At 46.6% G+C, this 8,885-nt stretch overlaps 1 protein-coding gene across 3 annotated transcripts in view; it reads right to left on the bottom strand.

Annotated features, from left to right (window-relative positions):
* Positions 1-5,902, bottom strand: part of LMO4 (LIM domain only 4) — a 20,472-nt gene extending 14,570 nt beyond the window's left edge. The window contains exons 1-2 of one of the 3 annotated variants that reach the window (XM_003260019.4): positions 5,096-5,902; positions 2,105-2,343 (exon numbers count right to left, since the gene is read on the bottom strand). In XM_003260019.4, coding sequence (XP_003260067.1) covers positions 2,105-2,340 — 236 coding nt within the window. In that variant the 5' untranslated portion in view covers positions 2,341-2,343; positions 5,096-5,902. Of the gene's footprint in view, positions 1-2,104; positions 2,344-2,541; positions 2,700-5,095 lie in introns of those variants that run through there. The other 2 variants (XM_030825103.1, XM_003260020.4) reach the window with 2 other exon arrangements.
* Positions 5,903-8,885: the final 2,983 nt, after the last annotated feature.

Consider the following 8,885-nt stretch of genomic DNA (forward strand, 5'->3'; position numbering starts at 1 on the left):
AATTGGAGGGGAAGGGGTGCTCAGCTGCTGGTGAACCCTGAGCTAAGTGTGAGGCCATCAATTTCGTACTGAGCTAGAACTCATCTCTCCTAGAAAGATCTAAGGTCCTCGGGGTAGCATGTAGTTCAACAGCGAGCCTGGCTCCAGTTTCCAGCTTCAGAGGGAAAAAAGGAAGTAAGAACGTAGATCCCATTAATTAAGGCTCAGGGCTGGGCACACATCCTCCATTGCTCCATTAGGGCACAGGAAAACACCAAAAGGCCATTTACATTTGGCCCCAAGAATAGAGAAAAGAATGGACACAATTCCCAGGAAGCCACTTGCCTAAACTTGTCCTGGGGGAATACAAGTCAACCCATCTTCTTTTTAATTAGTTGTAATCAGAAGTGAGGGGTTTTTGGGTTTTTTTTTTTTTTTTGAAGGCACTCGGAGAAGAGATGAATCTGTACCATTCACAGAATCTTAACAGCACTGTCAATTTTTCCACTTCAAACCACACTCCTTTCTTACCACAGTTTTGCTTTCTATTTAATTACAGCACTGTCAAAGCTCATGGCATTACTTGGAAGGAGGACCAGAAAGCATTACACCCATGTTCCCGCTGATTTTCCAACATTTACTTCTAAAAGAACACTTAGTGAAATTAATGCTGCCATCTTAATTTAAATATAAAAGCCCTCTCCCTTCCTGTATTTCTTTTACTTGACTGATTGAGGATGCCAGCAGAGTGGACACAGGTTGCATTATCAAAATAACTAACTGTCATTTTACTCCATCATCTTACACTAATGATAGCACTGGGGTAAACATATCCACATTCAGCTCTGAACTGCACTGGAACCTTTTGCAATGTTAGTCGCAGGGTGAGGCGAATCACAATGGAGCTAAACTTTGAACAAAATATTTCATCCACTGATTTACCCACACTGAAGAAAGAAGATTTTCTACTAATCACTTTAAAGAAAAAGGTTTAGGACAAATTTACATAGGATGAAATTCTTCTTAAAAGTGTGCCGTTTTCTAGTATCAACTGTGTGCGTGTGGGTTTTTTTTTTTTTTTAATTACTGGATGTTGAAACAGAACACCTCCTAGAAGCATTCATGTGCATCAGTCTATCAAACCATTTACTCAAATTAAATGTGTAATCCTTCAAATGCCTCCTTTCAAATTAATGAGTTTAAGTAGCTTGAGTTCACCTGAAAAGATCCTATAGGCACCTGACCTCCTGAATTCTTTCCATTAATTGCACTGCAACTTGTTGGAAAAGACTGCTTACATGGACATATGAATGTTCCTATACATTGCTTTAAAATGCAAGATTAGTATAATTCTATAGGCTTTTTCTAAATCTCTTTTGGGGATCAAGGGCAGTGATACAAATGACAACAAAAAACCAAAAACCTGAACATGCTTCAATTGAAAAAAACTGCAAATTCTACATCGCAAACCACACACTAACTGAATTATTGCAAGCCTCCGAGTAACAGTATGATGAGAAACATTACCACCAGGTTTTATTTCTTGGGGCTGTTTTTCTCTGTAAGAATTACAAGTCTTTAAACTGATGGATAATTAGCATTTTTCTCAAGGAGCACAAAGAACGAATCACAGCTTTCCACTCAAAAAGTTTCAAGATGCTTATGTAAATATCGTAATAAGCCATCACTATAGACAAATCATTTCTCACTAACTACACTTGTATTTTTAAGTCAACCTTTGTTTCTGAGTTGCTCTGTGAGTTCCTACCTTGTTTTAAGAACGCAGTTTAACTCCCGCTTGAGATGTTTGCTTTTAGCCTAAAGTCCAGTAGAGGCGGACCACTTAAACTCTGGGACCAGAGGGTGCTCAACCTTTGCACATCTGATGACCCAGTCCCACCAGATGATCTTTACTTAGTATGGCATTTGCCATTAATTTGCCATCAGATATTGGAAGACTAACACATGCTTCCTGAACCCCTTAAATTCCGCCAACTAGAAGATTCTTGAGGTGAAGGCTGCAATGTACTCCCATAGTTGCCTACTCCTTTCCTCACAACCCTGTTCACCTTTGGCCTTGCCATTGCTCTTCCCCCCATCTCCAGGAAAGGCAGCAAAGTCTTACCTAATGTAGTCATTTCTGCAAAGGATCATGCCGCTTTTGGTGTAACAGGACGTGCCGATGTCGCCCAGCTGCGCCTGGCAGCAGGAGCACTTGAGGCACCGGCTGTGCCAATAGCTGTCCATGGCATAGAGCAGAAAGCGGTCCGCAATCTTGCCCCCGCAGCCTGCGCACCGCTTCCAGGAGAGGGAGCCGGCCGTCACCGGGGGCGGCTGCGAGCTGCTGCCCGGATTCACCATGGTCTGCAGAGGGCGGGAAGGGGACAGGGAGAGAAAGACAAAACAGGGGCGATGCAAAAGTTAGTAACCGCCGGAGAGAGCGCAAGCCCATTCCCCTCCTCCCCGCGGAGCTGCTGGAAGGAAACAGCAGGGCAAGGGCGGGAAGGAGGCTGAGGGGGAGAGGGAAGGAGGGAAGCTCGCCGGCAGCAGCCGCCTGTTTACTTTTCTCAAGCTTTGTTCTAGGGCCACGAGCTCCTCTCAACTTTCCTGCGCTTACCGCCGCTGACAATTTCAGCTCCGGTACTGTCAAAACTCCGAGCAGGCTCCGCGGCGCGCTCCACCCCTCGCGGCGCCTCCTCCCAGCCCCCGCCTCCGCCCACTGCCCCCCCCCCTCCTCCGCCGCCCGCCTCCAGCAAATGAGGGTCAAACCCACCCACCGCCGCGCCCGGCCCCTCCCCAGCCCCCGCCGGGCTCCGGGACAGAGCCGAGGGGAGTGGGGAGGCAGGGGCCCCACCGGAGCCTCGTTCCCTCCCGGGTTCTGCCCTGGGAAGTGCAGCTGCAGTTCACAAGTTGGAAATAGTTCGGTTTTCCGAAAGGGAACGAGGGAGGGACCGGCAGACGGGAGATGGAGAGCGTGGTGGTGGGAGGGAAGGCAAGGTGACGGGAGGGGGGTGCAGTGTGTAAAGTTGCGAAACTGGTTTTTCGTATTTTAAGCAGCACCTTTCACATGCCATTGTGGTGACCGCCATCTCCCATTATTGTTCCAAATCTCATTTCATTTTGAAGATCAATGAGTGTTTTCTCTGGGTTTTCAGGACACAGGCAAGAATAATAGATCATTGAACTTTAGGATGCCTGTTAACTTCCTATACAAACACTCTCCACTTTGGTCTCACTAATCTGCCCTTGATCAGCAATTTAAATGCTAAAGCTTTGTTCCTCCAAAGGGGGGGGGGGCGGCGTTACAGATAATATGCGAGAAGGCACCATTAAGGGATGCACAAGTTAAATTCGAGCCCGTCCTGCTGTCACCAAAAACTGCTTTAGAAAAGAATTCCCCACTCTAATGAATGCCACAAGAGATGCAACTGGGATATAATATAGGAATCAATTTATAAAGCTTAGCCTAAACCGATTAATTTGTTGCCTTCAATCCCGAGTCCAATAAAGTCCTAGTGTTCCTCTAGTCACTTATTCTGTAAAAAGATCAAGTTATTTACTGCCAATTAAGCAGCCTGTTTTGTCTTTGTCCTCTGTAAGCTGAGAGTGTGGGCTCCCCCTGAGGCTCCCGGCTATCTGCTCAAGACATTCAGCTGATACCTCAGAAGAAGGCGAACTTTGCCTGTCCCCGGCCCAACTTGGCTGCTGCAAAAAAAACGAGGAAGGAACGAAACAAGGACTCGGGTTCCTTAAATAGGCCGATTTTAAACACATTTCCTCCGAAAGAGTCCCGGAACGTGTGTCCAGTGACCGCACAATAAACCAGAATAAGAACTGCACCAATTAAGCTGTAACAAAACCCTGAGACTTTGGAAACAGGACCACTCTAAAACCCATTAGCATTGCATTTATCCGAATGCATCATACCTTTATGTAAATTGATTTATCTGATGCATTTACTCGAGGAATTGCTTTTTGTTACAATTTCAGCCCTAACCCAAATGAATCTGCATTTCCTGCCCTAGGTCTTTAAACTGTTTCCCCCAACGTTTTAATCGCTCCGAATTCCTTTTTAAAAGGAGAGAGAGGGAGGAGATTCCAAGCTCTTCCCCGCCCCCATCTTTAGTGAGAGATAAATATATATGTATTTTTTTTTTCTGAAAAGGAAACATTACACTGAGAAAAGCATCCAGTAACCCCATTAGCTAAAGCTCTTAAGGACAAGCAATACCTTAATGCTGATTAAATCTAAAAGAGATGAATCAAGAAGACTGACCAGAAACTGACTCCCCTGATAACTAAGGACGGGCCCTCATCAAGTTTCATTTAGAGTTGGAAAAAAAAAAAAAAAAAAAAGAAAGCTTTTAAGTTAAATAGGCTTATACTCTAGTAATTACATAGCCAAGCAATTTAGGTCCTGGGATAGTCAGTGAAATAGAAAGCAGAACTGGCAGCTAGAGGCAAAATCTGCCCCCCTTTAACAACGTCTCTGGTGTTTTTTAATGGAGACCAAGGGAGGGACAAACGTAACGCTGGCAATTTGTAGTACAAAAATGGATGCTTAATTCATGTCTTGATTTTAATTAGGTGATTCACCGTATTTCTTCTGGATTGGAACAAAAGACTTATAAGCCAAGAGGAATTTTTTAAAAAGAACCAGCAATACCGAATCCTGCTCACTTAGATCCTTCCTGCCACTGTTTCAAAAATAGTGTTTACTAGAAGGGAGGGGGGGTATCGTGACTATTCCCACCCCCACCCCCCCAAACACACTACTTCTCATACTTAAAATCCTCATCTAAGCACCCCTTGCCTTTCCCTTAAGAACTAGAAATATCCCCACCCCCTCTACGGTCCCCACCAGCCCCGTTTCCAAGAAGAGCCCTTTTGTAAGCAGGAACCGCTACAAAGCTGGCGGCCCGGGGCTGCCCTCCGCGCTAGCTCGCAGGCCGGCCTCGGTAGTTTCAGACTCACGCTTTATCTAAGCCGACGTATTGTTTACTTGCAATTTGGGACGGTCAGGGGAAGGAAGCCAAAGAAAACAGCCCTGGCCCGAATCGGCCCCCTCCCTCCCTCTCCCACCTCCCGGCCCGCGGCTCTCCACCCGCCCCCTTACCTGCTTTTCCCCTATATTGCAATATTGCGAGAGGCGGCGGCGGTGAAATGCGAGCGAAGCCGCTCGGCTTCCAGGGAAGGGGCGCCTGGGCTGGCGGAGCTGGAGGGAGGGAGGGAGTTCTCGCAGAAGCAGGAAAGGGGAGGAGGGGGCTAAGGGCGGCTTTTTTTTTTTTTTTTTTTTTTTTTTTAAATCGCGTTGCTCTGGGGCGGGTTGGGGGGCCTCCGCGTAAGTGGCAGGCGGCCGGGAGCAGAAGTGTCAGTCTCAGTCTTCGTCCTTCTCCTCCGCCTCCGGCTGCGCGCGAGCAGCTGCAGGAGCCCTCGGCCCGCGCGGCGCGGCTTCAGGCGCGGCGCAGCGGCAGCAACTGCTGCAATCGCTGCTGCAAGTTTGGCAATGTGGCTTCACTTTGTATATTCCCCCGCCCGGCGGCCCCCGCCCCCGCCCGCGCTCTTCCCGCTCCTCCTCCTCCGCCGCCGCCGCCTTCCTCCCTCCCGCGCGCTCGCTCGCTCGCTTGCTCGCTCCGAGCTGGCAGCGGCGGCTCGACTGAGCTCCCTGCACCTCCGGCCGGGAGCAGCCGCAAACACAACAACCCCGGGAGCGGCGGCGGACGGTGCGGAGGCCGGCAGGCAGGCGCGCCCAGGAGTCGGGGGCGGCGGCCGGCCGGGCCCGGCGCGCTGGAGCCTGCGCCGCTGCCGGGGCTGTTGCCGGGGCTGTTGCCTGCTGCTGCCCGGCTCGGAGGCGGCGGCGGCGGCGCTGGCCTCTAGCCGGCTCGCTCGCTCCCTCCGCGGCTCTTACACATGTGTTACTGACAGAGCAAAATCCCAACTACTCCCCGGCTCTGCCTCCGACGTCAGCGACCCTCAGCCACTGGGCGGCCGGATTGTTCAGGCGGAATAATAAAACCTGCCAATCCGGGGAAGGACAAAGGGATGACTGAAACGAGACTCTGGGGGCGGGGGAGAGAGCGAGGCGGCGGAGCGGGCCGACAGAGGAGAAGGGAAGGGCCCGAATCAGGTGGGGAGAAGTGACCCGGGCGCCTGGCGCCAGGGCCCTCTTGGGCTGCCCTTCGCGACCCGGGATCCGGAGCCGAGACGCCGGGGTGAGGCCTCACCTGCCTTCTCAGCGCACGGGGACCCTGAGGACCCGCGCCCGCTCGCCCCCCGGGGACTGCCATCCCCTCGATCTGAGAGGAGACCCTTAGGAAACTTAACATCTTTCCCAGAAATGGGTCTCTTCCTGTTTAGGAAGATAAGTCTTGCATCTTAGGGCAGTGGACTTCTGTCCCCTCACGCACACGCACACAGAAGAGGATTTTTGTTGTTGTTTCTTTAATTCACGATATTGGAGATTTATGAACCGTAGTGGAAGCTTAGTTAACAAGGTAGAAACATAAAGGAAATAATAGTTGCTAGCTAAATACTGCCCACTTAGCTTCGCTCATACCCCCATTTACCCAAGTTTGAAAGTGCCTAGCAGGCATTTCCTGGATCCTTGTCAATTGCTGGTGATGTAGGGAGTACAGTCCTTATTTTCAAAGTTGACGAAAACTTCAGGGAGAAAGCCTTGCCCGACTACCCTCCTCACTGTGGAGGATGAGAGGCGGAAATTCTCACAGCCCCCAAAAGCAATGGAAGTAATTGCAAGATTTGCAATCTCACAGCCTCTAGAGAGTAAGAAATGTCACTTCTAGTATAAATCAAGTTTTGAGGAATGCTTTTAGGGTGCTAGCCTGAGAGTCTTTTTCGAAGGCCGAAGCACAGCCTAGATGTTTGAATACCCAGGCATTCGACTTTATCTACTCTGCCAAATAGGTTTAATAAATCTCCAGACTGAGGCTAATATTAGGCCTGATTATTGTTAGTAAGTTCCAGAGAGATTTTTCTGGTGGAAATTATCATGAAAGTGCAAAGCCCTGCTGCTAAGTATCATTAAGTAAAACCAGCCTTGTGGGGCGAGTTTTCGTATTGTATTACACACAGTACTGCTAGATTGAGGAAAGGAACCTGAAGGAGAATCTGGCAAGACAATGCAGATGTTGAACATCTATGGTTTTAGTGTCTATTTGGGGGATTTCTGTCTTTCAAACCATCAAAATTAATAAGGCTGCATAAGAAAGAATAATTATTGTCCATACAGTCAGGTAGAGGGCATTTTAAATAGCAATTCAAATACTAATTTTTTAATTCTAGCACCTTAAAATTAAATGAATTAATTTTATTGATTTGTATTTAAAATTGCACTGTTATGATCAAATCACCTTGTGCACATATAAAAAGCTTTTTTTTAAAAAAAAGTCTTTAAAACTATAATAGTAATTAAAATGTCCTACACAGAAAACAGCTGCAGATGGGCATGATTAATGAGGACCACCTTAGAAAAGATGTAATGCTGCTTGAAGGTTAGTCAAGAAAACTCAATTAAACCAGATGAGGAGAGGAACACCATAAACAAATAATACATTTGAATCCCCTGGTTCATTTTCACTTAAATAATTTATAATAAAAGGAGATGACACAAGATCTTAGTGGGCTACAATTAAGTTATGATTTGTCATGCGCAAGTAAATTTCCTTCTCTGGGCCTTAATTTTCTCATCCACAAATGAGAGAATTAAGCCAAATGGTCTTTATTTTTTCTTTTTTAAAATAATTTTCTTAGATAGAGCACATAATGCATAGATGTATAATGAATTGTGGTACTTTTCAGGATTTTTCCTGAAGAATATGCACTAAAACGAAATCTTAATTCCTGAAGAGAATGTTAGAAATTTAACCACACGTATGTTCAGCTATCACTGAGTGATTATCCAAAGGATCCCGGTGGTGTTTGTGGAAGGAAGGAGAGTGAGATGGATAAAACTTTGAGTAACAGAGCTCTAGGCTACAGGGCCTACATTTTAGGAGGTGGTTTTAGTGCTTCAGCTCTAATTCTGTGCGGAGTGAGGTCTTTAAACATGTCCTGGTAGATTGGAGTGGATGGGAGTGTATTACCAGAGAGCTTTATTTGCCGATGTGTGTTTATAGAAATACAAAAGCGATAATGGCTAACATTCTCTTCTGAGAGGTAGGGAGTAAATACATTCACTGTAATCAAAATTCAGGTGTACTTTAGCCACAGCGCCACCTCTGGGTAATCTTTATTTCTGCATTCTTTGCGTTTAGCAGTCCTTTCTCATCCTGATTTGTGGTCTGAAAGTGCCTGGTTGAGTGGGTAGCAATGTCAATCTTTTATTTGCACTGATGCGAAACACAAAAACCGTGTAAACACACACAAATTCAGTATGGGTAAAGAAATTCTGTATTCGGGTATTCTTCAAACAAATATTAAAAACAGTGCATAAAGTAATATTCCTGGTATAAAGTAAAAATGCCTAACTCGAAATAATGTTATATTGTGCCCCACAGTTGACGAAACCTCTGCTGATATCACACATTCATCATTCATCCTACTCATCTGCAATGAGATATAAGAGTAGGGGGCTTTGGAAAAGAAAGATAAATGTGAATCGTTTCTTTCTTGAATCCTAATTAAATGTGGGAACCATACTGCTCCTAGATCAAGCCGTCATTTTCTCCACTTGCCCCAGAATTATTTGTTCATAGCTTCCTTTCTCGTTTATGTCCTTCAATCATAATCATTATTTTCTCCAAGTGACAGTTCGCTAAGAATCTCCCATGGACAGCCAGAGGTTCTACACAGACCTATGCAGCCTGTAATGTCTGGAGAGAGTCTAGACTATTTGATGCTGATATAACCTCCAAGACAACATGCCCCAGCTCTTTCTCAGGAAAAAA

The sequence above is a fragment of the Nomascus leucogenys genome, chromosome 12, assembly GCF_006542625.1.
Source record: "Nomascus leucogenys isolate Asia chromosome 12, Asia_NLE_v1, whole genome shotgun sequence".
Lineage (NCBI taxonomy): Eukaryota > Metazoa > Chordata > Mammalia > Primates > Hylobatidae > Nomascus > Nomascus leucogenys.